This window comes from Penicillium expansum (assembly GCF_000769745.1).
Source record: "Penicillium expansum strain MD-8 chromosome Unknown contig370, whole genome shotgun sequence".
In the NCBI taxonomy this organism is placed as follows: domain Eukaryota; kingdom Fungi; phylum Ascomycota; class Eurotiomycetes; order Eurotiales; family Aspergillaceae; genus Penicillium; species Penicillium expansum.
The window spans coordinates 104,907-132,415 of NW_015971428.1; the positions used below are offsets into that span (position 1 = coordinate 104,907).

Genomic DNA, 27,509 nt, shown 5'->3' on the forward strand with positions numbered 1-27,509 from the left:
GGATCGGACTCAAGGAGAATGACTCGACGTTTTGCAAGTTCGTAGTGATGCTGAGGTTTGAAACGTTGGGCTCTATCTCGCAACGGGCGCCTATTGAGCTTTATAAGCGAAATCTCTGAACCCGTGATTACCATACATTCTACCAAGTCAAGATACGATAAAAAAGCACTGGAGGTTTCCTTTTTAACTGATCCTCAATAAGCGCTCTGTTGGCGACATTTGGATTATACGCTAGACTTTGGTGGGTCATGAGGGATATTGATATTGTTGGTTTAACTATGACTGCTTACATTGACACGAGACCAAAACACGAAAACAGACACATAGGACACCTTTCATCCGACTCATCTCAGTGTATCTCTGCAAGGGCAGCCGCTCTCTGTAAAACCTGTTGTAAAGCCGGACCCGAGTAGGAGAAGCCCTTATCCCTCGGATCAAAAAAGCAAAATTGGAACGGGCGATATATTCTTCTGTCTAGGGACTCTTCCACGAGTGGGTATTCTGGAATCTTCCGAAAGCTCAAAAAATCGTTAACTTCCAGTACACTATGCAGTGTCAAACTGTCGAGCTGGTACACATCTCCACTCAACTCGTGGAGAATGGACCGCCAGCCTCCAAACTCCAGTTTCACAAAAGATAAAGTTACACGGCGAAGAGTGCTCTGAATACTATAAAGAAAGATTCCCAAAGCAGCCGAAGATTGGAATGACATTCGCGAAAAGGTCAATTCTTCAATTTCCGGTAAGCATTCAACCGACGAAAGCTGGGCGAGAAGTGAAGTGGCCTCACACCTCCAGCTGAAAATGATCGTCAGGTTTCTGAGAGACTTGGCACATTGGATCATTTTCGCCATCCAATCTGTAGTCTGGCGCTCTGCATCCGGGAGCGCAAGGCACAGCTCTTTGAGGTGGGCAAAGGCCGGGATCCCAAATGTCGTGATAGCAAATTGCGTTAGCTTATCCTTATCCTGGTGAGATCTTTTTCTGTATTTTATAATGTCTATCGAGAAAGATTCCATCGGAATGTTCTCAGTAGCTATGGCTTCGAGAACAAGACCAGTGGCCTGGTCGAGCGTGATGCCATCGCTGCCGCAATCCGGTTTTGTATAGACTGAATTGCGCAGCTCGAAAGATCGGCAGTTAAACAGGCGTTTTATCACATTGCGCCACGCTTGAATATATGTTCCTTCTGATTTGAGATCAGGGGATAACGGTCCCAGGCAACCTTGTGAATTCCTGATGATCTCCAACTTGCGGACATAGGGGCAGAAGATGTCATCCTCGGCTGCTTTCTCGACCTGCGCAAGCGACCTTGGTGAAAGATTGGTCTTTAATGTGTGTAGAAAGGTTTTTGCAAAGTGGCAAAGGCTGCCCTGGTACATCGCTCGGCAGGTGAGCCGAAGAGCGCATAGATCGGGAGACTTGGTAAACTTGGCGATATTCGCTATTAGTTCAACGGGGAGGCTATGGATACCCGATTCGAGTGCTTTATGGGTGTCCATACTGAGAGGGTATGGGAGTTGATAAATAAAGGAAGTAGTTGGGACAAAAGATATTGGTATAGAACTTGTAGGAGGAGAATAAGATAGAGATGGATAAAATAAAAAAGGAAGAGATGGATGAGAGAAAGAAGAGAAGGATGGAAGAAAAAGAGGAGAAATAGTTGGATAGGAAGCTCCGGTGTTGTTTTGGGAAGAAGGTTTATCGACTAAAGCCAATATACAAGCAAAACACGGAATGCCACCGGTCAAACATCAAGGCCGCTCCTCTTTTTGTCTAGTCATAAGTCACATGGATTTGACTGTTCAGTATATAGATCCGTTACCAAACTATGACATACTGGAGCAATAACATATAATAGCCAATATGGAAGGAAGAGGGGGTACAGAAAGATATAAAAGAAGCTAGATGAACATAATCGTTTCCCCATTATGATTTTATACCAACATGATAATACAAAGTGATGAAAGGAAATTGAACAGTCTTTTTCCCACTGTGGAATTTCCAGTTGGTAAGGTCAAGATCTGGTTGATCCAGCAGCTGCCAGGTTTCCTTTGCGGTGCGGGTTCGAAGACAGGATATAAGCCCATCAACGAAGATAGTCAGAGGTGCCACGGGAAGAATGAACGTGAAGAAGAGATGGACCGGCGAGTCCCAGTACCAAACAAGAGTTACAAAGAAAGTCCAGAAGAAGACCAAAGGCGAGCATAGACAAGTCCAAAGATCGCGTGACGTGATTTCAAATATGCTGAAGAGTATCGAATTAGCTAGCGGGACAAATGATATTGATGGAATGATGACTTGCATAAATGAGTCAGCAGTCTCAATTGCGCTCTTCAGAATTCCAGCTGCATCTTCGTCTCCGAAGTGGTGGAAACAGATGTTGAAGATCCGACACTCTTTCCTCGACTTTGCTGCTAATCGAGGAACAGCTCGAGCATCCACCGGACTCTCGATATATGTGACGTTCTGCTGCTTCTTTGAGATTCGCTCCCACTCTTCAACGTGGGGATAAAGATCGCTCAAAACAAACTGAACAGGCCCCTTGCCCTCGGACTCAAGTTCTTTATTGAGCTCTAATTCAAGGACTGGGGTAGGACCGCCGGCACCAGCGCAGATATCCAGAACTGTGTATGAAGAAAGATCTTTAAGATTCTCTCTGAACACTGCACAGGCCTGTTTGGCGAGACTTCCATGGCTCCATCCGGGAACTTGAAGATTCCACAGTTGGGTGAGAACCAGTTGCTCGTGCTGGTGAAGCCACGATGGGCACCAGGTTTGATCACCGATCTCTAGAAGATGGGATCGAGGCCAAGAGAAGAGCTGCATTATGTTTGTTTGTAGATACTTGCGAGAAGAATTGTCTAGTGAAAGAACCCGAGATGGGCTGGGAAATCACCCAGTCACGTGCTGCCACACAGAATCTGGTGTTACTTTTCAAATAAAAACACAGTGACAACAGAATATCTCCTCTTGGTTGCTTGATGTCTCCGGAAGGTCGTCTCGCTTGGATATTAGCTGTGGCTGTATTAGGGGTAATCTGGCAATGTTTCCCTCAAATTCCACAACTCCTTCGGAATAAATGGCTGTCATCCCCAGATTGACAAGCAGGTCTTAACACACGGCATATTTATTTCATCTCCCACAAACTAAACCTGAAGGCCTATATATCCATCGATATATTGCCTGTATACGAAGTGCATGGTGGTCTGACTCGAAATCCCCACTAGTCCTAATCTGGAACCCAACGCAGTCCGGGGAACATCACTTTGACATCAACGGACATTATGAAGGTTTTTATTGTCGGCGGGGGTCTAGGCGGCCTAGCCTGTGCAATTGCCTGTCGCCGTGAAGGCATTGACGTGGAAATTCTCGAGCGGTCCCCCGAAGTCCGCGAAGTTGGAGCAGGCATCCAGATCCCACCAAATGGTGGTAGGATAATGCGCGACTTTGGCCTGCTTCCCCAACTAATCGAGCATGGAAGTCAGGTACAGCAAGTAGATTTCCGAAGGTACAAGGATGGCCGTCTTCTGCGATCAATGCCATTTGGGGATGATATCACAGAGGAGTTCGGGGTGCCGTGGATGTACGTGATTAGCCTGATCTTGATGGTTACAGACACCCTTAACCCATTTGCAGAATTATTCATCGAGTGGACTACCATCGCATCCTTCTTGATGAAGCAATCCGACTCGGTGCGGTCCTTCAACTCGGGGCAGAAGTAGAGGATATTCACACCGAGCAGCCAGCCGTTCTTCTCACTGATGGGAGATGCATATCAGCAGATGTTGTGATTGGCGCTGACGGTAAGTTGATATATCATTTGCTGGTGATGTCTTTGATTTTTTTTCTGACAAGAAAAGGCCAAATGTCTACCGTCCGAAGGGCTGTTCTTGGATCTCCTAATTCTCCAGTTCCCACGGGCGACATGGCCTACCGAGCAACCTTTTCACGAGAGCAGCTAGAGGCTCTAGGTGATGAGAAAGTAAACGAACTGTGTGAGAAAATTGCGGTCACAAGCTGGCTGGGACCGGAGAAGCATACCATTTTCTACCCTCTCCGTGGTGGAAAGGAGTTCAATCTTGTGCTCATGCGGCCCGATAACTTGTCACCAGACTCTCGCAAAGAGCAAGGAGATATTCATGAGATGCGAGAAAGCTATGCTGACTGGGATGAAACGTAAGGACTCATAGAATAGTCAACTTCAATTTCCCACTAATATGCCTCTCCTTTTCTAGATTGCAAAAGCTAGTTTCTTGTGTGCCGTCGGTATATAAATGGAAACTGACACATCTCTCCGAGCTGGAATCCTGGAGCAAGGTCGGTACACCACCGCGTCCTTCTAATTATAAACCCGCTAACTGGGTCTCACTAGGGATCTGTTGCGTTACTTGGTGATGCCTGCCATCCCACTCTGCCATATCAGGCACAAGGAGCTGCGATGGCCGTCGAAGATGGAGCAGTCATTGGCAAGCTTCTGGGCCTATTGCGAGCTCATTATCTGAACTTTACAAACTCCGGAGGCGATCCCTCGATATCAACGCGATCTTCAGCACAGGATCTCACAGCCAATGTGCTAACCCTCTACGAAAAATGCCGGAAAGCACGCACCGCCCGAAATGTTCAAGGAGCAATCATGAATCGGAAGCTTTTTCACATCGCAGATGGGCTTCTGCAAATGATTCGGGATTTTGTGTTGGGATATGCAGGAGTTACCCGGAAGAGCGATTGGACTTGGCTATCTTCATTCCGACAGGGGCAAACCCTTGGCCTAGATGTGCTGGAAGACTGTAAAAAGGTCTTTGAGGAGTGGAGATTGACACTTTAGTTGCACGTCATGTGGCAATTGGTATTGGCTATAAGTATGAGACTGTTTATAGGTATTTACTTCCGTTTTACTACTACAAAGCCGTCAACAATCCTCACCATCTGGCATGTGTGGTGGGTGATTGGAGATGGAATATTACAAGAACGGCGACTTTAGAAAGTGACCAGTGTAGTGCTTCCTCTTTCGCTTGATTTAGAATGATTCTTCTGATATCTATATGAGTTGCAAATTATGTATTTCAGCATCGAAAAAGAGGACCAAATATTACAAACACCCAAATCTATAAATCCATCTACAAATCCCCATGACTCTTCCATACATACTACCATAAAACCCAGCCCAATGCTCAAAGCCCATCAATATATCCAAAAAAATTCTAAATCAATTATAGCCCAACTATAGATCCAAACAACCTAAATATCTATATAGCACCTAACCTCAACCATATCCAAAATCTAAGCCCCCTCCCGCATCCCAACCAAAATACATCCAGCACCCATCATCGCTGCGCCCAACCACCAAAGGCCCCCAACAGCCTCCTGAAACACAATCATCCCGAACACCGCCGTCGCCAAGAAATTCGATGCCGTATTCGTGATGGAGACTTTGACCGTCGATGGGCCGGCTGTTAGCGCACGTGTGAAAAGTGCCCACATTATTATGTTGCAGAGGACGTTTAGGCCAAGGCAGGCCTAAAATAGATATGCGTTAGTATAATAGAAAACATAATTATTATATATAACACGTAGTTATACATGTATGTTTTAGCAGACGGGTAATGTTTCGACTCGGTTTGGAGAACATGGATAGTCCAGATGTAAGAACAGGGTGTAGACATACACCTCGAGTAAGCATCTCAATCACAGGCGATGACTCCAGACCGAAGAGGTGAGCGAGGGATTGCGCAAAGGCCGTTGTGTGGTCATCCGTGGTTCTGTGGAACGTTCTAAGGTTAACTTTGGCTCGAGTTACACGGATCGTATAGCCTATAGCTTATATCGGTAGCTTATATATATAGCATAGCATTTCTCCGATGTAAGTTATAGGGTGAATTGTTCACATACAATTTTGCGAAAACACCATTCAATGCGGCGAACGCGCCGCTCGTTATTGCGAGGATGATCCAGGGGGACGTGGAGGATTTGGGAGTTGATTGGGGCGTTGAGGTTGACATAGCTGCAGTTGAGATATAACTGTATATCTGGTGGTGTATCGGGCTCCTTTTTATAGGATTGCAGACTATATCCAAGTAGCGTAGGACTCAAGGGCTAGATGTTTTAAAGTGACGTTGAAGGAGTTCGAGTGCCAAGACTGATAGTGATAAGGATAAGGATAAGTAAGATATGTTGATATGGATGATCGACGCGAAACACCAGACATCCATAGATCGTAGCTCGAACAGCGATTGTTTAATAGAAAGGCTAAGTAAAATACCAGTAGATATGCAACGAATCTACATCTACCACTACGGCGACAACCTCTGAACCCGCCATTTAGCATCCTCCCCCTCCCCTTCAACACGCACATACCGGAACCGATCATGCAAACGACTCCGTCGTCCCTGCCAGAACTCTACAGACTCCGGCACGAGCCTAACACCACCCCAGAACGGTGGCAGCGGAATATCCTCAACACCCGCAAACCTCTCTTCCATCTCCTTAACCTTTGCCTCCAGCAACGCCCGGCCATCCTCAACATCCGTCTCATCAATATCCACCGGAACAAGCTCATCCCCATTGAACACCCCCTGTAACTTGGCCACACTCTTCCGTCTCTGATTCTCCTCCATCCTCACGGGCTCCGCAGACCACAAAACCCGACTCTGCCAACTCGCCCATCCCCCAATCCGACTCCCGCGCTCACGCGTCCGCCAATACATCTCGCTCTCTTCGCGACTCAGCGGCTCAAGCAAACCCTCAACACGGACCTGGCGCTCAACACTTGCCCAGCTAAATGTCAACGCGCCCCATTTATTTCCAGACCCGACTTCAGCAGTGACGGTAGCTGCCTCTGAGCCCGGTTCCGGTATGGCGTCGAGTATATCGGGGTTCTCGCCAAGTCCGAAAACTTGTCCGCCTTTGCCTTCTCGACTACCCCAGTTGCTGTACACGACCCAGCCGCGCTCGTCGAGTTCCTTGAGGTAGACCACGCGCGCGCTGACGCGGCCGGAGGGTAGTGAGGCGGTTGCGAGGGTGCATGTTTCTGGGGCGGAGGAGGCTGGGAGGCGAGGGTCCCGGAACCAGGTGTTGAATTGGTGGAGTGGGTTTGTGCCGTGGATTTGGGAGATGGTTAGAGGTGGGTTTGTGCCGAATTGGTGTGCACGTGCGGCGTTGGAGAGCACTTCGGTTTCTGTTGTGGAGTTTGGGGTTGAGGCTGAGGTGCGTAGGGCTTCTAGTACGGTTGCTGCTGGGAGTGCCGGGGGTTCTGGTTCCGGGGTGGGCTCATTGTAGGTTGGTGCAATGTCCCCTGGTGCGACTTTGGAGATTGGTGTGTTAGGCTGGAGGGTTGTATGGGTAGGGGAGAGCTTGGCCGGATATTTGTGTAGAGAGGATGGTTTGGCCTGTATACATACAGATTAGCTTCTTCGGACGCCGGTGGGCGTCTGTCTGATGTTCGTTTTGATCCATTGCTGGCTTAAGATTGCTGGGTTGGTTGGTTGAGGAATATCGAAGTTGGCGGGGTTGGCGGGGAACAGTGCAGAGGAATGAGTCAACGGCTGAACGGAAAGTGAAGGGTAAACGGGTCTGCATTAAAATTGTAGACAAAATAAGTGCAATACCCCAATTGCCAGGAATTTGAATTTAAAGAAGTAAACCCGAGTTCTAGGAAGATGTAAGTTCCGGATTAGGAATATCAAATGCCAAGGTGGATGTTTTGGTCTCAGCGGAAACTCCCGAGACGTCATGCCATTTTCTCGGAGAAACACCATGGAATACACAAAGTAATATATAAAGGATTACAGATTACAGAACAGATTTGACTCATTGACTTTTTTTCATTTTGATTTCTGCGTCTATGACGCAGTGGGAGAGTTGAGATGTGTCTATGGACAAAAAGAAATCACAATGGTATACAGTGCTTTAATGCACGCCCTTTTTTATCACCGAAATGAACGCCGAACCTTCGCTGGATGCCAATATATATAAATCAAAAACAAAAAGAATAGATATCCCACCAGGTATATCCAACTGCCGCCCTGCAGACGCCGAACCGGAAATCTCCCAAGACAGGGATCCAGCCCTGGCAGAGAGATTGTAGGGTGCAACACAAACATTAAATGGGTATCACCTGGTCACAAATATAGGCAAGAGAATTTAAAGAGAGGCGGAAGCTCCGCCGATGAGATCGACGATCTTGCCGGCCACCGCAGAAGGGTATCCGCGCGACATCATCTCCTGGACGATGGTGGCGGCACTGGCGCGATCCTCGGCGCTCAGGAACGCACGGGTCATCGCTTCGTAGGTGCTTGGCTCTCGCTTCTGAATGCCGATGCTGTCGTAGATGGACTTAGCCTTGGACACATTACCCTCGGCGGCCCAGCCGTGGATCAGAGTGTTGGCAATGTAGGCGGTCATCTCGACCTTGCGTGTGAACATGTTCTGAACGACTTCCTCGGTGTCGGTGACACGGTGGTTGGCGACCATAGACTCAAAGAGGGCTTGGTACAGGCATGGCTGGAGGCGCACACGACGGTCGGAGACGACGGCGTCGAAGACTTTGCGCGCGCCAGCAAGGTCGTGCAGGACGCAGCCCTTGGCGTGCACTAGCGAGGCGTAGTGCACGGCATCCGGCTGGTGGCCTGCAGCCTTCATGGATTCCAGCACGGCTTCGGCGGCGGCCATGTTCACTGGCTCCAGGGAGGCGTGTGCGTCAATGAGAAGCTTGTAGGTGTGAAGGGTGGGCTGGATGTTGCGGGCCTGCATGCGCTCGTAGTAGGCTAGGACTTTGCTGATGTCGCGCTTGGTGTTGAGGAAGTACTGGATCATGGAGTTGTAAGGTGCGGGGCGGGGCTTGTAGTTGGGCATAGACTCCATCTCTTCGAACATCTCCTCGGCGAAGCGCTCGTCGCTCACACGGCAGAGAGCATTCACAATGGTTCCGTAGGTGACACTCGTCGGGCGCACGTTGTTAGAACGCATCTCAGCGAAGTAGGCAAGACAGTCGTCAATGCGGCGGGCCTTGCCTAGCTTGCCGATCAGCGCGTTGTACAGGAAGGAAGTGGGCTCAACGCCTTCAGCGACGGCACGGTGGAAGACCTTGAGGGCCTCAGTAGCTTCGTCGAAGGTCTTGGTAGACTCCTTCAGGGTGGTGATGTACAAGCCGAAAGTGTTAGCCGAGGGTGCGGAACCGAGAGCGAGAAGGTCCTGGTGGTACTGAGCAGCCAGCTTGCGGTCGCCGAGGGTGAGGCAAGCAGCAACCATAGCATCAAGGATGGAGACCCACCCGTACTTGACAACGCTGAAGTTCATATCGAGGGGAACATCAGCCCGTGCCATGCTGTGAATGTCGTGAGCCAAGGTCATGCGACCAGCCTTAGCCGCGGCGGTGATCAGCTTAGCGTAGGTGATGTAGCGCGGGTGACGACCAGTGCGGCGCATGTTGTTCAGACGAGTCAGTGCTTCGTTGAGGTGAGTCTCGCTGCGTCCGCTAGTATTCTCAAGCTCCTCTGCGATGATGGCGGATCCGCGGAAGTCGGTCGCGTGAGCATAAGGATCAAACGATTCGGGGGTGGCAGAGGGAGTGGTGATCGAGGTCTCCGCCATAGAGACGGGGCTTTGACGATCAGACGAAAGGAACATCTGAGAAGGCGAAACAGAGGTCTGGGAGCCAGCCTCCAGATAATCTTGCCACTTCTTGACGACATCAGGGCGACTGACAAAGAGCTTGCCAACAGCCTGGTCGATGAGGCCAGTGGTATAGAGATCCAGAGGGAGGGCAGAAGACAGAGCAACATCGAGCATGTGCGCAAAGCGAACGGGATGAGCGACATCGAACAGCATGGAACCGCTGCTGACCAGCATGCCAGCCTGGACTTGGAGGGCCAGGGTGAGGTCGGCAGCCTTGAGCTGGGAGATACCGATGGGGCCAAGGTTGGCGACAGCGTGCTCAGCGAGAGGCGAAACTAGACCACCGTTCTCTAGCATCGACCACAACAGGGTCATAGATGATTGAGGAGAGAGAACCGCGGCCGACTGCATGAGGACACGACCGAAGAGATGAAGGGACTCGGTAATCTGTTCTCTGACGGGGTTGGCGACGGCAGCGTGTTGATCTTGGGTGGCGTTGCGGATACGCTTAAACATATTGCGGGCCTGGTGAAGACCTTCCTCAACATTTCCACTCTTGAGCAGAGCGACCGCATACATTGCGGTCGGCTGGACCAGATCCGGGGTTGCCTGACCCACCGTGGTCAGCATGATCCACAAGGAACGTGCAGCAGAAACATTGCCTCGGCGAACTTGAAGGGCCAGCAGTGAAATGGCAGGGTTCTGACGTACGTCAGGTGCGGTGGGCAGACTATCGTAAGCCTCAGAAGCGGTGGGGAGATCGCCCGCATCGGCTGCAGCAATACAGATGCGGGAAATGGCCTGATTCCGAGCTTCATCATGCAATTGATTCTTGGCCTGCTCCAATGCCTTGCTGTGGTTTCCCGTGTTGAGCGAGTGTTGCACAAGTGCATCCTCGACAATCACAGCTTCCACTGCAGACCATCGGTCCTGGCGACCTTCGGTGACCTCGTCAAACGAAGAACGAATCCGATCAAGGAACTGCGTGGCACCTTCCTCTTTGCCGCATGAAAGGTAAGCACGGATCAAAGCAGCATAGACCTGGCCGTCTTGGCGCTGAACGATACTGAAGACGCCGCTATCATCGGAGACTGCGAGTCCTCGATACTCGTTGTAGCATTCAACAGCACTCCGGAGATCGCCAGTGGAAGCAAATGCGGTGATCATAGACGGGAAGATGGTGGCATGCGGAGTCATCTTCTGCGATTCCATATGGGCGTAAATCCGAATCATATCCTCCACCTTACCTTCCTTGGCACAGGCAATGATAAGGTGACGGTACATCTCGAGCGGGAACACAAGTCGGTTGTGTCGTGCGATGGCGGTATCAAAGAGCTTGACAGCAATGGACAGGGAAGTATCCTCAGCGAGAAGGTCCCGCTCTAGTTCACTTGACTGAAGCATAAACTTGCCAGGCTCTTCCATACCACCGAATCGAACGCGTTCCTGCTCCAATGCCTCCTTGGCCTTGATGATGTCGTGGGACCGGGTGACCAGAAGCTGAACCAGAGTCTCATAGGTATCTTCATCGGGAATTACCCTTCGACGAAGCATGTCAGAGTAGACATCGAGGGCCTTGGGGATGGCCTGGGCGGCATCAGGGTGAAGACGGATGGCAGCGACCAACAGGGCATTATATGCCACGACAGTCGGAGTATATCCCTCTCGGAGCAGAGTTTCGAACGCAGCGGGGATTTCTGCGAATTTTTTGGAGTTGGCCAGTTGCACAATGCGATCCGAGGCAAGGTGGTTAGCTTCAGACACTTCCGAAACGACATCCTCAACCATCGGTTCAACATTCGCCTCTGCTCCCAGCGCAGCCTCCTCGGCCTGTGCCTGCTCCTCCTGAATCTGCATCTCACGAGCCACGGCCTCCTCCACTTGCGCACTAACATCCTCGTTCACGGCAGCCTTGGTAGGATGAGGCGGAGATAAATCGGACGCAGCCCGGTCTTCGTTAAAAGTGTCAGCCTCCTCCGTTGGCTTCCAGCCAATACGGCGCTTGAACTCGAACTGAGTCCAATCACTGTCATCTCCGGTCTGCTGCGCGTTCTGCCATGCGGCATAATAGGCCGCTAGACCGAGATCTCCATTTCCAGATCCTCCCTGACTTGTCTTGGCGCCAGCGCCGGACGAGCTGGACGCATTAGAGAAAGCATTCTGTAATTGGGTTGTGCGGGAGAATTTGGCGGGTTGGGCGAGGGGGTTGAAGGGGGTTGTCGACGCGTAGGATTGCGACGCGGCGACTACGGATTGAGCATAGCCGTGAGTAAAGGCTTTGGTGAAACTCTGGCGCGCGAGGTGGGTGAATGGCTTGAAAACCATTTATCTGATGGAGAACCTCTTTATTCTAAAGAGGTGATGCTGTGAGCCAAGTTAGTGTCGATAATTCATTCTCACGTGCGTTCGTTCCCATACCTTGCACTCAAGATAATATCGAAAGTGCAGGTTCATTTGACGACTGTTTGTCGCCAATGAACGCGCAAATGCAAGATTAAGAGAATAGTATTAAAAAAGGACCTGTTGACAGAGCCCGAAAAGTTGTGTAAAGGGAGAGAATGGTAGCCTGAAAAAAAAGAACGAGGGGGGCCAAGTCATAATATCCCGACGGACTTCTGGAAGGAGATGGAGTCTCACAGTGGAACAGTCTGTTAGGGCCGATCTTCTCCGGAGAATCCTCTTATTCTCTTGGTAACTCCGCTTGAACCTACTACGGAGTACTATGTACGTAGTTTTATTTTGTGACTGCTCCGCCTCATTCCTCCGATTTCTTATGTATCTCAAGTCTTTACGAGGCGTTTGTACTGGTACATAAAAACAATGTATCTGGCATATCAGATCCTCCCTATAGCGTGGGGGTTTCCCATCGGGTCATCTCGAGAATACATCAAGGGAAAGTATCTAGTACTGACGCACTGCCGTCCACGGGTCCGTCCCTCCGTCCATAGTAAGCTGAATACATAATGAGTGCTTTAAACGTCAAACAGGTCAGGTGGCTGAAAAAGTAAGACTAGACAGACACCAATCAGCATCAAGCCATTCCCTTGAAACCTTGGAAAAAAGGGGGGCGCCCTGGAAGTGAGTCACGTTTTCCTTCCGGTTCTTTTTCTTTGTTCTTCCTTTTCTCGGAACTTTCTCGTCTTCCCCGGCGATAACCCGGTCTTTCGGGACGCCGACTGCCCGACGCGGACTTAACGGCAGAATTAAAAAGTTTGTAAGCGGTCAAGCTGAGATCTGGCCTTTGATTTGATTTGTAACCTGCCAACTAACTAGGGGAGGCATTTTTCCCTGTCTTGAACAGGGGTTTTGCGCACCCTGCGCTTTCGCACATAGCATCTTGGGTTTATGATCATTGTCTTCGATACGACATAATTGACGTCAGACCAAGGTGGATTGGCTCCTTGTTTGGGTCTGAAAATGCCCAAAATCGGACTTCTTCGACTATTGAGATCTCACACAGATCTTACCCCCGTGGCTGAGCACCTATCGTAGCCACTATACATGAAACTCTGGTCCTTGTTGTGGCTTGGTAGTTGCCTGGTCCCTTCCGGGGTATTCCCCCGGGGTAACATTAGTCCTGGTAGCTTGATTTTGGGTGATTTTCAGGCTCAAACGACGAGCTAATCTACCTTGTTCGGAATGTTTCTGAGGGATCTTAATTACGAAAAAAGCGGGTCTGGAAAATCCGTGGCCATGGACAACATATCCCTAGATGTACATATTTGGTCAGGAGTACAACATCTGGAACCACATGGGCATGAATTGATCTATTCAGAATGTTATTTGTGCATAGATTACACCGATAATAGGGGAACTATCTATAAAAAAGACCTTGAAATTTCCGAGAAACATCTGAAAAGACTAGCAAACACACCTCTCTATTCTCGTAATATACACAGAAAGTGCAACGCGAACACACAAGGAGAGGATCCTACTTCTTTCCACTGCTCCTACTCCCACCCTCCTCATCCTCATTAACCCCAGGTTTCATCTTCACCCATCACAACTTTCAAATCTCTTGCTTTTTATCATCCCGAACCACAACCTACAAATATCTTGTCTCCACTCAAGCGGTAAACATATTGCATATGTATGCCACCTCCTCTTGATACTTGGCAGCTAAATACTAACCATGGAATTAGTCGAGATACCGGTGACCTTTGGCGAGCCTATCCGCTCCTAAGTTACTTATATCAAAAGAGAGAAACACTCCAGTATCACTCATCATCCCTTTACTATCCCGTTCGAAAGCCTCTTCTGCCGTCCATCGTCTATTCATAGGGAGAAAGACATTAAGTTCTCACAAGCACAACTCGAGCAAATCGCAGAGATGATTTTGGAGGCCCAGCAACATGGTAGAGAACAAAAAACAAATATTAATTCCAGAATTACACGATTGGCGAGCAGAGAAGACCTAGTGAAAGCATCCTGAAGCAATCCCTCCGTGCATTGCTAGAGTGGCTCTCACCATAGCGTTCTCGGGAGCGTGGCCCAAACGACGGTTAGGACTCGTCGGAGGCGCTTAGGTCATTGGACGGGTAATGAGGGCACCAGAGACCCCGTCGGAGGTGCTCAGTTGACCAGGACAGTTGCCAGCTGTGGCGTTGTCGGAGGGTAGGCGTATTTTGTCTACCAACAAGCTCGTTTGCCACACCTATCCAGGGACCAGGTTGTTGCGCTTTGTGATCAACTCACCCACATATAGAAGCTGGATACCACGGCCACCAGACTTGTCGTCCAGGAGGAAGCGGCTAAATCACGCCGCCAGTGTCGGACATTCCGATTGAGAATGATAGGAAGCAGGATGATATAGATTGGTCTGGGCTGTCATGAAAGGAGCTGGCGTATCTTCAATGAATTGCATTTTTACAATCTTCTTCTCTTTATTTGTATCCCAGCAATCCAACGCTAGTGGGTTTGGGCACAAGTGATAGTATGAAAGAGTTGCGGTCAATACTTGATTTTGTAGCAGATCCTAGTTTTGGATATGTAGAAGTGAGGTGAAAGTGAGATGAGACTGAAGCAAACCCACTGGAAAGTCAGGTAGGAGGTCAGATACATTGAAAAGTAAAGCACACCGTGGCTGAGGTTCGGCTGTTAGAGCCCATTGCTTGCCCCAATCCTCAAGATACGGTGGACGCCTTGGTCTAGCGGTTTGATAATTTGCAGTGTATTTCTTATTCCTCAAACCGCCGTCCAGGGTGTCTGCCTGCCTTCCGTGTCGTCTAGGCCTGGTGTGCCGTTCTGATCACCGGTCAATCCAGGCGATGACAATTTTTATTTCTTTCATATATGTCCCGACCCTCACTCTTCTACCAGAGGTGACCTCCACACCAATAGCTTTGCGCTTTCCAATACCTTTCTACAGAATTAGCCATACCCCAGTGTTCGCTTCGTCAATTAATCATATGCTGTATGCTTATTGTCAACATATACGTACCCAGTGAAAAACAATAAAATTGTAGAGCTATCTCACTATGACCTACGTAAAATACCTATATGATGTCAGCGGACACTTCTCTATTTAGGCTCAGTAAGCTAACCTAAGTAGGTAAGGGTCTATTAAACCCATTTTCTACCGACGTTAACGTATTCGGTAAGCGAGCTGGCCATGTAAGCGAGCTGGCCACCCAACCCAACTTACTAATTTCAAATGCATTTATCTCAACCAAAACGCCATTAAATTAAATTTAAAAAAATCATCATCTATCTGGGCATGTCTCTCTTCTATGTCCTGGCTTCCTACATATTCCATATGCTCGTCCGGCCTGGGGAGGCGGTTTTAAACCTTCCGAAACCTACTCACGATAGTTGTTGATACGCGCTACTTAGGCCTCAAATGGCTCCGAACGTAGCTTACGAACCTCCTAAACTGAGAGATCTCCTTCGTAGACTATCGTCCTTGTAGATTGAGTTCGCTTCTGCTTTTTCTTCTCGTTTTCAGCGCGTAAATCGCTTACTTCTTTCTCGAGTAATGCGGCGGATTGTATTGTGATCTGGTAGGCTTTTAAAACCTGGTTTATAGCGGAATTGAGCGGGCTCTGGGGGCTCCTTGATCTTGCACGAAGTAGTGCTTTTATTGAGGAGGCTTACTTTTGCAATTGTATATAGTTCGAAGGTGTTTTTGGATCCTAATCACTACCCCGGCTAGAAGGGGGGGTAAGGGTTCGAAGACGAATATCAAGCTTTGAAATCACTCTCTCTGGTATAAAAGGTATTAAACCAGCAGATTAGAAGCTATTTTTAATAGTCTCCGATTTAAAAGCCTCTATTCGTGTAAGGGGGTATACTTCGAGGAAATCAAGTTTATTAATATAATTTATCCTATTCCGTATTTTGAATTTAACTAGCCGGCCGTATATACGTTTTAATACCGTAAAATAGCCTATATCTAAAGGCTGTAAAAGGTAAGAGGAGTGCGGAGGTATATAGATTAGTATAATCTTATTTTCCTTATAGATTTTATCGAACTTTAGGGTTAAATAACTTCTGTAGCTGTCGAGTATTAAAAGCCGATACCCCCCCTTTATACGCGAAGAAGTAGTAGGAATAAAGAGCTTTTTAAGCTAGCGAAGTCTAATTTTATCAGAGGTCTATCTATTAGGACTAACCTCAAATCGCTAGTCTCCTAGGAGACTGTCGAACTAGGATTTAATAAAGACTTTATCTTTAAAAATCATACATAGAGGAAGTACCTAGCCAGAAGCATTTGTATACTCAATTACCGTCACCTATTCTCGATTTCTAGGTTATAAAAGTGCTCGCCGACTGTAGAAATCGCTTCTTAAAATCACTCTCGTAGTAGAAGTTAAGCCTATAGCAAAACCGGTCTTATCAAAGTTATAAACGTCGTCCGGGTTGATCCTAAATTATAGGATAGTTTTTTCAACAAGATTAAACCACTCCCCTATGATTTTCGGATCTTTATATTTCGCACGCTTATAGTTATACCGTTTCGAAAGCCGGGAGGATAAGAGAGGGTGCCGTTTCACAAAATTATATACCTATTTTTCGCCGACCGAAAGAACTAGGGTAGTTCCTCGCTTTTCGAGGAGAAGATTCGCTATTTCTCAGACGGTAGAGGGCCGGGGAGCTGATCCTCGAGAATCTATAGATAGAATCCATTTCTGAAGCGATTCCTCTTCAATATCTGTAAGCTTTTGTAAATTGGCGCGAGAAATCGCGCGATTTTGAACCCCATTAAGGCGCGTTGAAAGGGTTGATCTCGGCACGTTAAATCGGCGTGCTACCTCACGAATAGAGCTGATTTCTTTTTTCTGAATAGCCTGGATAGCTAATAAGATCCTGCCTTCTTGCTCTATTGAATTTTGAGAAGATCGAGAGCGAATTGGTGGCATGGTGGGTGGTTGAATTAACTAAGTACTAATTCATGGACGCGTTTTGGGTTGGGTGGCCAGCTCGCTTACCGAATACGTTATTTCATATTTGGCTACCTTAGGCGTAAACATATCGCCAAGCATATTAAAAGTACTATAACCGTATTCAAGTCTTATTCCAACTATAGGATCTTCCATAATTAGACATCCTCCAGATGCTTAAACAAAGATATGTTGAATATCACGAAGAAATGGATTTGTCTCATTGTACCCAATACTGCTATAAATCTTCAAGCAAAATCAGACTAAATATATTCCAGCACTCTGAGTTCCCTGATGAAGACATCCAAAGGCACATCCGACATAACGGCAGCGCCGTGTTTCTGTTGTCGAGTTGAATTGCCCAACTGAGAACTCATGGATGTTGAAAATTCCATCAATCTAGACCGCCTCGAGGTTCAACTTCAGCGAGTCTTCAAGAGAAGTCCAGCCTGGTCTTCCCAAAGCCTGAAGCAAAGCCAGGCCACGTCCGTTTGATATTTCGGAGATATCCTTCTGGCTTGGGTCCGTGAAATCATCTACCCATTGGTGGTTCGGTCGGAGTTCACGAAGATGCTTCAACACTTCACTGTCTAGGGGTTAGCTCTGGTTATGTTGCTGAGAAAGAGTGGTCAAACGTACTTCCAAGTGAAATGCTCGCCATATGCGATGATACGTTCATTTTTGACATCGGGGTTTGTCAAAGCAGCCACGTGCAGACGTGCGGAATCTTGCACGTCGACAAACCATTCTGTGAGCATAGTTAGCAAAGCGTCTCTCGTCAAGCCAACAGAATAAGGCATAAGTTTGAGAACATGAAAGGAAAATCGTCCATGCTAACTCTTCTCCACGGCTATGGAAAAAACTCACGATATTCGACTGTTTTGGCCCATTCAGAGTTTCCATTGAAGATCTGCTTCACAAGGTCTCCGGAACTGGATGGAATGGAAGGATCCAGAATTTTGCCAAAATTCACACCTAGGACAACAGAGCTAACGACGAAAGGCGCCTTGTTCTCAGTCGCGTACTTGAAAACAGCTTGCTCGGCCTGTGTTTTGCTCGCCGCATAGACCGACAAAGCACGATCCATTGTGTAAGGGGGAGGAGCCCACGCATTCTCAACAGCCTCCTCGTTGTAGGAAGTCTCATCTAGTTTTTGGGCAACATTGAACACCGCAGGCCCAAGAGCAGTTGTCGACGCGGTGTAGACGAAACTCTTAACTGACGGTGATTGCATCGCCGAATCAAGGATGGAGTGCGCAGAGGAGACAACCTCTGTTACAACAATGTTGGGATCGGGGTTGAAGCTCACATTGCTCGCAACATGAGCGATGCCAGAGACACCTATGAGTTGACGTTAGCGACTGTAGTAGAAAGCAGAGGACCATTATATTAAATAACCTTTGACTGCCTCATCAAAAGCCCCAGGCTCGGAGATGTTTTGGACAACCACCAACTCTACTTGCCCTGCGCCAAACTTGCTCTCCCAATGCTTGAGCAAACCCGCAGCCTTTTCGACATTTCTCACAGTTCCACGAACTTTGAAGCCCGCTTGGAGCAATTGGTCAGCAACGTGAGAGCCAATGTAGCCAGTAATGCCGGTAACCAGCACGGTCGAGCCCGAAGGTAGAGTAGAAGCCATTGTAAATATCTGGATAGAATTGTGCGAGAGTGCTTGCAATGTGTTCAAAGAGAGTTAAAGGAATTGAACTGAATGTGGGGTATGCAACCGGGTGACATCTGCTTTAACAGCCACGAGAAAACGCCCTGACAAACTTTAATAAATTAGGTATGAGCTTGCTGCTTTGTAATATCATTATTACAACTCACTATCAGTGGTTCGATGACAATCTATATGTGATTGGAAATACAAGATTGGAAGTGATTGGAAATACTTGATTAGCAATGCTTGGTTTAAAACACTTGGCTTGAAAGTTTATTGTCTCATAAATAGATGGAGATAGCGAAGCCGAAAGAGAGTCTGAGTACATAATGTCCTATCAGTCGGTGTGCCAGACATTGCTTTAGCCTGCAGAGAAAGGAATAAGGTATCCGAACGTGGCAATGGAAGGCGGAAGTAACTCTTCTTGGACTGTGACCCGCTCTACTGTGCTTACCAAGTCCGAGACTACTATTCCTACACCTGGTCCGAGCCAGGTGCTTGTTCGTGTCAATGCCGTCTCACTTAACCATCGTGACCATACCGTTCTGCATCATACCTACCCTCTGCCAACGAAAGCGAATCTTGTCCCATGCAGTGATGGCGCAGGTACCGTGGTTGGTGCAGGACCAGGCTCATCCTGGGCTACCCGCAGTGGAGAGGTAGTTATCTTGCATCCAAACACTTGGCTGGAAGGAGACCTGCGCAATTTTGATGTGGAGAGCGTGCTAGGGGGAGGTGATGCACATGGTACTTTGACGGAGCATATCGTGCTAGATGATGTGCAAATTCAGGAAGCGCCGACAAATTTGACTGTGGAGGAAGCTTCTACGTTGCCAACGGCTGCCTTGACTGCTTGGAATGCGCTGTTCATGGGGCCTATCCCATGCGGACCTGGCATTTCAATTTTGACGCAAGGGACTGGCGGTGTAAGCAGTTTTGCAATACAGGTATGGATGGAATTACCTCTCGTGCTTTTGATACCCTTGTTTTACGTTGTGCTCCATATTATTATGAAGGGCCGACCTCTGACCATGTGTTGTTCCGAAATAGCTAGCTGCCGCTGCGGGAGCCACCGTGATCGCAACGTCCTCCTCTGATGAGAAGCTTGAAGTTACTAAGCTGCTAGGTGCCACTCACTTGATAAATTATCGCAAAATACCGAATTGGTCGGAAGAGGTCCTTCGTATTACAAGTGGTCGCGGGGTTGATCATGTAGTTAATGTCGCTGGCTCAGGCACAATGGAGGAATCACTTCGCAGCGTGCGGCAGGGCGGGGTTGTGTCAGTCCTAGGTATGCTTTCAGGATCGAAGAAAACAGATCTGGTGCCGATGCTTATGATGGGAGGGAAAACCCGTGAGTGGAGCTGGCTGCTTGCAAAGCTGACTTAACTAACGCATGGATAGTCCGCGGCGTTCTTGGAGCAGGAAATAAAGAGATGCATGAGCAGCTGGTGAAGTTCATTGGACATCATGATATACATCCTACTATTGCGCGTGTTTTTGAATTTGACCAGGCTGTTGATGCGTTCGCATATATGGAAAAGCACAGCGAGGTCGGAAAGATCATCATCAGAGCCGATAGACTTATCACTAGGGAAAATGTATGAAATTATATAATTGGGGTGGATGTCCAGGTGGGCCAGTCTCTTAATAAACTGCCAAACAATAAATAGACCAAAGCGTTGAAAGCCTGGAACAGTTCGGATAGAACTGGCCCCCACCCTTCCGACAGGTATGAATGTCTTCTTGAAGCTTTCACCAATCAAATATTCCACCTGAATCCATCGGTAAAAAAGTGATTATTTAAAACCAGGGCAATGATGCAACCTATTGTTATTTTTCACGCGACTGCAGTGCTTGCCATCTCCGCGGGTCTGGGTTTTACTAGGTCGTGCGGAAGACTACCTATAGGTATCCTATTAAAGTCCTATAGGACCGGACTAGTACCTCACTCCTATCTCCAAGCACTCCTATAGGACCATATAGGAGTCCTATCTAGTCCTATGGGAGTGGTCCTATTGGATCAAATGGTGGGAGTTGGCAAGGTCTAGGAATCAGTCATAGTAGGGCCTGCTGATGAGCATAGGCGACATAGAAGGCTACACATCATATGAACTGGCTCTTCGTGCTACTTCTATTTTAGTCCAATCGTTCCAGGCCCAGACCGGTCCTGAGATGGTCTAGAGGTGACTATATGGGTTGCGGCGATTAAGTGAGGACTAATTTCATTGGATGATCAGCTTGCTATAGCAGCGGGTCTGCAGTGGCTTTCATTAGAAGTCATTATGGCAGCGCTCTGGGAACGTTAGACAGTACCCTATTAGGTATAATTCACCCTGAATTGCGAAAATATCTTCGGCAATCTCGTCAATAAAAAAAAATTACAGAACCTGGAACAGCTCCAGTGATGCAACCATATTTTGAATGACACGTGGTAGCTTAGTTATTCGACATATGCATGTCGAGAACACGTCGCACACTACCCTGCACCTGCATGCATGAACCGCATCACCATTCCTTCCCCTCATCTTAAGACTTAGTTTGTTGGCTTTGAAACCGAACTACGCAAATACAAAAGCCCTGTCTTCTCCGACAAAAATTGGAGGCCGATCAGTTTTTCGGACCTTCTAGACACCCTCAAGCCAGTGTACCAAAGCCCTATTTTGTTATGTCTCCGATCGATGAATCATCCTTGGACTCAGGCAAGCATGATCTCTTGCCTTTGGTCAATAGTGGAAGCCTAGAAGGCTTTATCAAATATATGGGTATACTGGCGTCAAGCTCTGAATCTCAATTCGCATCTGCCGTGCTTGGCGAGATCACCCAACAGCGTGAGCAGAATCACCTTCAAGATGAAGAGCTGAAAAAACTTCGAAAGGATATTCTTGATATCAAGGAAACAAAAAGAACTACGATCGAAGATATGTTTGCTGCCAATGAGAACGAAAAGGCAAAGCAGAGAGACTCCTTGGCGCAAATCGAAACTCTTCGCGCTACCGTCGACGAAAAGGAAAGTAAGGTTACCGAGTCTGCTAAGAATCTCGGAACTTTGCAGCAGAAAATAGCAAAGTTGGAATCGAATCTCTCGCAGGAGGTCGCTAAAGTCTTACAATCCGCCAAAGATATTACTACACTGCAAACCAATTTGAAAGAGAAAGATAAGATGGTAGACCAAATGAAGACAGCTGGGTCAAAACTAAAATCAATTTTATCATCGGAGCAGAAGAAGAACGAAGAGCTAGCAGCTGCTAATGCCTCAATGAACACAGAGCTCCAGGCAGTGAAGGCTTATATCCAGAGGCTGGAAGAGTTTCCTGTCCAATCTTCGGGCATTGATGAAAATTCCGTGTAAGTCAGGCGAGAAAAGGTACAACTATCAGTGTATTAACTGTTCCTGTGTCATTGACAGAGTCACGAAATTCACAAGCCTTTGGACCTCTGCTACAAGCGAGTTATCTCCATTACTATACCAAGATGTTCTAGAAGAAACTTTAAAGGTTCGTCCTCGGGCACCTTTCCTCACGTTCATCACTAATAGGACCAAAAGGAGAAGGCTATCTGGGAGAGACTTAAAAAGGCAGACAAGATACTCCTACCGCCAAGCTTTCCTCTTATTGCTTCAAACTCCTCGGGTGCTAAAGCTGTACGATTTGCATTGATTCTAGCTGTTCTGTTCAGAGAGATCGACCGACGTATATTCAAACCGAGTTATTTTCTTTCGGAGAGCAATAGTCTTCGTGAGGCTCTCGGTCATCTTGCAGTGAAAAATAGCGAGAAAGAAACTTTTTGCCGTCGCATACTTCTCTCCATCGACCCGCATGCGGAACAGGTAACTCTTAAAGCTGAGATTCAAGCTGTGGTCCAGAGAATGTCTTCGTATGCAGATGGCCTATTTCCTGAAGTGCAGCACGATTTGTTTTGTACAAAAATACAATCAATAGTCCAGAACGCGGTCGAATTTTGGCTTCCAACTCAGCGATCGCAACAGAAATTCGAGACAGATTTCGAAGAACTCTTTGATCCCGACGACAAGGACAGGGATCTCTTTCCTTTCGCTGGTGAAAATACAACACTGGTAGCACAAGACCATGGCCCTTATCTTCTCAATGTCTTCCCGTCCATCTCCTTGGTGGAAGACGGCTACCATAATCCATTGACCAAGATCATTCAACTCCGCAGTTCCCAGGAATTATACTTGGCCGCGCAGCATGAAGCCACTCAAATAACATCATCTGTCACCACCAGACGATCTCATACCCGCCCTAGAAGAAAATCAACTGCAGCCTCAAATGGGAAACCTTTTTTAGGTGGAAATCTAACCAATGGCAAACCGATGGGTTCTGGAGAAGGGGTTGGAAACGCTAGCAGCCCTGGAGACTGAAAGGGAGTGTAATGGATATTAGAATGGCATTTTATAATTATCAGCAGTGATGCTCTATATGAACATTTTTGGGTCATACTCTTCCCACTGTTTTCATTCCCCTGTGTGAAATGATGTCTTAGGTCGCCTCCAGCTGTATCTTTGCGAAATGTCGCAATTATCTTCGCAGATCTTATGTTAAGAAATAAATTAGCATTAGAGCACTAGCGGGCCAAGACACTGATGAAAAGGCGGTATATGTGCTGGCAGGTGGGACAGCGACAGTAACTCTATATCGCCTGTGATAAACCCCTTACCGATCTAACAGCTACTGGTTTTTCCCTCTGGTTTAAAGTTACTGTGCTAATTTTGATCAGAGATTTCCGCTGGATTAAATCTGCTTTAGCCTAGCAACATTGATCTTGAACAGGTGGTTCTTGGTTTGGGCTTCTATGGCCACTCATTTACCCTGGAGGATGCATCCTGCAATACACCTGGTTGTCGCTTCTCGGGTGGTGGTAAAGCAGGAGAATGCACAGGCACCACTGAAATTCTCTCGGATAATGAGATCAATCGTGTGCTCAAGGAATACGATCTCCCCATTCAATATGACGAGGCCGCGGGTGTGAATTGGATGATATGGAACACAAATCAATGGTAAGTCATCGGTCACATCTACTGCTTCCACAATACTCAATTTTTCATTTCAGGGTGTCCTTCAACAATGCGTGGATATTGAAACAGAAAGCCGATTTTGCCAATTCAAATGTCTAGGTCTGTTTTCTTGTGCATTAGACCTTGGTGGCCCCGGTTCGACCACAAACCCCAACGATCTCTCTATAGCCCTATGGTAATCGACATTCGTCCATTCCATATGCCAGTCAAAAAGGCCTGAGCTACGACAGTTACACGCACCACCTCAGGGGTCACAACAGTTACAACTACGGTCACGCGGACCGTGAAGACCACGACCCTCCGACCTTCCGCTATCACAACAAATAGGTCGGTGTGAAACTGGAACATGTCCACGTCGACAAAAGGAACTGCACTTTCATACACTTTGTATCCTAGTATTCTACTGTCTCCTATTGTCACCACTGACAGCCTGAACCCCGGTTCGAGTTATGGAGCGGGTCATGTCCCCGTGACAAGAACCTTCACCATTCCTCCATGGCCGTGGTCTAGTGATGTCTCAAGCTTTCCCTTCACTGTACCCATGGTCACCTGGAATGTGGGCCCTCCTTCTCCTACATGCACATCTGGCTGTGGTAGTATGTGCAACTCATTCTGCAGTGGCCCATGCTCACTAGATTGTGATGGTGGAAACACTGACGACTGGGCTGATCCCGCATATTTTGATCTTCCTTCCCATGCAAGCTGCGCAGGACCAGATTGTGTCGATGGACAATGCACAGGAAATCTACGCATCCTGGTAGGCTGCGAAGGATCCGACTGTGACAATGATATCTGCGTGGGCTCCAGTTGTCATGAAACTGGCTGTTCAGGTATCCTAAATTGTGTAAAAGAACTAAAGTTTGACCGCCATTCGGACTTAGAAATATCCCGAAACGGGCAGAATCATGAGCTAACCTGAGCCCAGAAATCAAGTTCCCGCCTTAATCGGTTTCGCTCGTCCACGTTCACGTCCTGGAACCGTGTCAGTGACATGAATACATAATGTCAATGTCAGCTGCGTCGAACAAGGTCATCATCCTGATTGCGCAGCAATTGCAATCGCAGGCAGATCTTGCTACGCTAGTTCAGGTCAACTCCCGCCTCAATCACCTCATAAAGCATATCTTGTATCGATACAACCTACAACACCGGCACAGGCATGGTATTCTCCGGGCAGCCAGACTGGGATTAACCACTGCGGTAGTCCAATTTATCAAAGAGGGATACCCTGTGGAAGACCGACCAATCCATACCGAGGAACACCCACCACGACCTGGATTTCTACCATGGGACCCGTGCTCATGCCGACTAGAGCACCCTATTCTTTGTGCTGCAGAATATGGACATTCGGAGCTTGTGAAATATCTTCTACGCGTAGGTTCCGGGCCAGACTTTGAGAACAACCTAGGCGAAACGCCTATGCATCTAGCAGCGAAAAATGGGTTCCTCTCTGTTATCAAGGTTCTGCTCGAAAAAGGCTGCTCTATACCATTCCTTATAGATAACGACACCAAATTCACGTTGGCTCCTATCAAAGAGGCTGCTTTAAAGGGACATACGCATGTGGTTGAACATTTATTGTCCTATGCTCCAAGCCCCCGTGACTATGCTTCTTCGACCCTTCCATTTGCCGCTATCTCGGGTAATATAGCATTGGTCTCTATGCTCCTTGGTCATGGGGCAGATATTGACTACAAGTACATTGAACTCTATGCTCCTAGGATAGCTCTATGCCCACATGACGAACGATGGCACGGATCGATTGCTTTGTCAGTGGCAGCCAGACTCGGATATCTAGATCTAGTGACCTTTTTGCTTGCTAATGACTCTGATGTTAAAGCCACAACGCCTAGTCTCCGGGAGACTGCCTTGTACCTAGCAATTGCGAACGGCCATGAAGAGGTTATTGAGATGCTTTTGGCTCACGGTGCTGATGTGGAAGGTGGACATATCAGTACTGCTATTGAGCAACGCAACAAGAAATCGTTAGAGATGCTCATAATCAAGTACGGAACTGAAAACCGCCAGACCAATTTCCTGGAGCTCGCAGCAGAGGCTGGTGACACGGAAATATTCCAGATCTTATTTGATAAAGGCTTCAAAGACCAAGAAAAGGCTTTCCTGAAAGCAATTGAATACGGTCAAGAGGAAATCGTCGTCCTTCTCCTGTCACGAGGAACAGATCCTGATTTACCAACCATCGGTGAGTGTGCAATCGGCAAAGCAATCGTCCATCGTGATGTCGACATCATTGAATTACTATTGTGCCATGGGGCTCACATTTATCCTGAAACCTTACGAAGCGCAAAAACCTTTGCCCCTGGGCACATAGCAAAGTTGGCAGAACAGTTTCCTGTGCATCCCCTCGAAAAGAAGGCCATGTATCCGTCTATCTATCAGCCCTCAAAGCAGGGGGGGCGATGGGATAATGATTTGGGCTCTGCCCAGAGGAGACTTTGGTGAAAGCAACCGGATACCCTGTGATGACAAGAGATTCTCGACAGACAGAACCCCCTCGTTCCGTGAGGGCGAAAGAAAAATATATAAAATAAAATAAAATAGAAATCCAACTACACGATGTAACAAACTATCCACATTTAATTCTACAATTACCTCCCTTGGTAGCTTGAAATACTACACCTCGAACGTAGGGATGAAGTACAGCGAGCCCACTTGGATCAGCCACCGAGTGGGGCTGTGGATTGCAATGGTTGGCTCTCGGAGATTCCGAGCTCCCTCTTGTCTTGGCATGGATGAACTCCTCCGGGGGAGGACTCCACCATATACGGAGTAAAGCCTCCCATTTCCCTGAATCAATTTGCTAATACCTTGGTCTCTCTTCTCCCTTTGCTGATAATCAAGCAAGTTGATATCCTCATCAATCCTCGTCAAATTTGAGATGGAGGAGGGACTCATACTGAAGCGGGCGACCTGTTGCCAGACGTTGACTAGGATTGAGAACCTGATCAAGCAAACCCCAAGCCAGCATATCGAGTCCTCTGATCTGAAAGCGGCAGGTATCCGCCACCTCCCCTTGTCCCTTGGAGAAGATGCCCAACATCATCCACGCTTCTTCAAGCCATACCAAGAAGAACTGCCTCTCCCGCCAAAGGGGAGTGAGGACAGGCTCCTGAAATTTAAGCCTAACCCAAATCATATCATGTGGGAGACTCGCGCAATGCAGCTCCTTTTCACTGACCACTTTTATGATTGCTGGGACTATGCATTGGAGAAACACCCCAATAACCCTCCGCCCTCTGGCTCATATCGAGAGTACGTTACCTCTCACAGCTACCTTGTCTTGCCTGCTGACCGTTATTCATGATAGAATTGGAGATTACAGATTTGGCCAACTGCTAGAGTGTATAGATTTCAACTGGTATGCCGTGTCAGTAGCCGATTATCCCGCGGGAAACTACCCACACTTCAAGGTCATCGTGGAAAGTGATGTGAACGGGGATGATCGACTGCTTCGCGGAGAAATCATGACCATCACCAATATCATGGCTGCTCGTCTACGGACCAAGTCGCTGCGCCCTCATATTGTTGCCCCGGTAAGACCTCCCATGGTGAATTGTAAATGATGTACTAATCTTGTTCCGCTAGTTGCTGGTCCTGTCTCTCATGGGTCCTCGTCATGCTCGCGTCCTGGAGGCTGATCTTGATGGAGAGATCCTTAATATACGCGCTTCTAGGTTGTACGATTTTACACAAAGGAACACCGATGTCGCGCAATTGTTGACGCGGTATTGGCTCGGTGACGCGTGCGGTCAGACTACGATGGAAAGGTCTTAGTTCGGTGGAGAAGTTTGTTTAAGATG

The 27,509-nt window shown here is 47.8% G+C and overlaps 11 protein-coding genes across 11 annotated transcripts; 5 read left to right on the forward strand and 6 right to left on the reverse strand.

The window, feature by feature from the left end:
- Positions 1–349: 349 nt before the first annotated feature.
- PEX2_107540 (F-box protein) lies at positions 350–1,501 on the reverse strand (the record flags this gene model as incomplete). Its single annotated transcript, XM_016748022.1, has 1 exon — positions 350–1,501. The coding sequence occupies one exon, from the start codon at positions 1,499–1,501 to the stop codon at positions 350–352; it is 1,152 nt and encodes a 383-aa protein (XP_016594864.1).
- A 427-nt stretch (positions 1,502–1,928) lies between these two features.
- Positions 1,929–2,828, reverse strand: PEX2_107550 (uncharacterized protein; the record flags this gene model as incomplete). The annotated part of the gene is made up of 1 exon (XM_016748023.1): positions 1,929–2,828. One exon carries the CDS (start codon positions 2,826–2,828, stop codon positions 1,929–1,931), a length of 900 nt encoding a protein of 299 aa, XP_016594865.1.
- A 458-nt stretch (positions 2,829–3,286) lies between these two features.
- On the forward strand, positions 3,287–4,827 carry PEX2_107560 (putative salicylate hydroxylase; the record flags this gene model as incomplete). Its single annotated transcript, XM_016748024.1, has 5 exons — positions 3,287–3,585; positions 3,639–3,805; positions 3,863–4,178; positions 4,238–4,319; positions 4,375–4,827. 5 exons carry the CDS (start codon positions 3,287–3,289, stop codon positions 4,825–4,827), a joined length of 1,317 nt encoding a protein of 438 aa, XP_016594866.1.
- Positions 4,828–5,282: 455 nt separating this feature from the next.
- On the reverse strand, positions 5,283–7,454 carry PEX2_107570 (pyridoxamine-phosphate oxidase PDX3; the record flags this gene model as incomplete). The annotated part of the gene is made up of 5 exons (XM_016748025.1): positions 5,283–5,519; positions 5,668–5,761; positions 5,892–6,020; positions 6,357–7,302; positions 7,400–7,454. 5 exons carry the CDS (start codon positions 7,452–7,454, stop codon positions 5,283–5,285), a joined length of 1,461 nt encoding a protein of 486 aa, XP_016594867.1.
- A 687-nt stretch (positions 7,455–8,141) lies between these two features.
- Positions 8,142–11,939, reverse strand: PEX2_107580 (pentatricopeptide repeat protein; the record flags this gene model as incomplete). Its single annotated transcript, XM_016748026.1, has 1 exon — positions 8,142–11,939. The coding sequence occupies one exon, from the start codon at positions 11,937–11,939 to the stop codon at positions 8,142–8,144; it is 3,798 nt and encodes a 1,265-aa protein (XP_016594868.1).
- A 4,745-nt stretch (positions 11,940–16,684) lies between these two features.
- PEX2_107590 (DNA binding HTH domain, Psq-type) lies at positions 16,685–16,972 on the reverse strand (the record flags this gene model as incomplete). Its single annotated transcript, XM_016748027.1, has 1 exon — positions 16,685–16,972. The coding sequence occupies one exon, from the start codon at positions 16,970–16,972 to the stop codon at positions 16,685–16,687; it is 288 nt and encodes a 95-aa protein (XP_016594869.1).
- Positions 16,973–17,392: 420 nt separating this feature from the next.
- PEX2_107600 (NAD-dependent epimerase/dehydratase) lies at positions 17,393–18,632 on the reverse strand (the record flags this gene model as incomplete). Its single annotated transcript, XM_016748028.1, has 4 exons — positions 17,393–17,579; positions 17,633–17,741; positions 17,861–18,334; positions 18,392–18,632. The coding sequence occupies 4 exons, from the start codon at positions 18,630–18,632 to the stop codon at positions 17,393–17,395; spliced, it is 1,011 nt and encodes a 336-aa protein (XP_016594870.1).
- A 422-nt stretch (positions 18,633–19,054) lies between these two features.
- PEX2_107610 (zinc-dependent alcohol dehydrogenase family protein) lies at positions 19,055–20,260 on the forward strand (the record flags this gene model as incomplete). Its single annotated transcript, XM_016748029.1, has 3 exons — positions 19,055–19,579; positions 19,704–20,007; positions 20,058–20,260. 3 exons carry the CDS (start codon positions 19,055–19,057, stop codon positions 20,258–20,260), a joined length of 1,032 nt encoding a protein of 343 aa, XP_016594871.1.
- Positions 20,261–21,414: 1,154 nt separating this feature from the next.
- Positions 21,415–23,787, forward strand: PEX2_107620 (uncharacterized protein; the record flags this gene model as incomplete). Its single annotated transcript, XM_016748030.1, has 5 exons — positions 21,415–22,001; positions 22,063–22,150; positions 22,201–23,004; positions 23,420–23,670; positions 23,724–23,787. 5 exons carry the CDS (start codon positions 21,415–21,417, stop codon positions 23,785–23,787), a joined length of 1,794 nt encoding a protein of 597 aa, XP_016594872.1.
- Positions 23,788–24,696: 909 nt separating this feature from the next.
- Positions 24,697–26,151, forward strand: PEX2_107630 (ankyrin repeat domain-containing protein; the record flags this gene model as incomplete). Its single annotated transcript, XM_016748031.1, has 1 exon — positions 24,697–26,151. The coding sequence occupies one exon, from the start codon at positions 24,697–24,699 to the stop codon at positions 26,149–26,151; it is 1,455 nt and encodes a 484-aa protein (XP_016594873.1).
- Positions 26,152–26,587: 436 nt separating this feature from the next.
- PEX2_107640 (uncharacterized protein) lies at positions 26,588–27,483 on the forward strand (the record flags this gene model as incomplete). Its single annotated transcript, XM_016748032.1, has 3 exons — positions 26,588–26,961; positions 27,017–27,242; positions 27,295–27,483. 3 exons carry the CDS (start codon positions 26,588–26,590, stop codon positions 27,481–27,483), a joined length of 789 nt encoding a protein of 262 aa, XP_016594874.1.
- Positions 27,484–27,509: the final 26 nt, after the last annotated feature.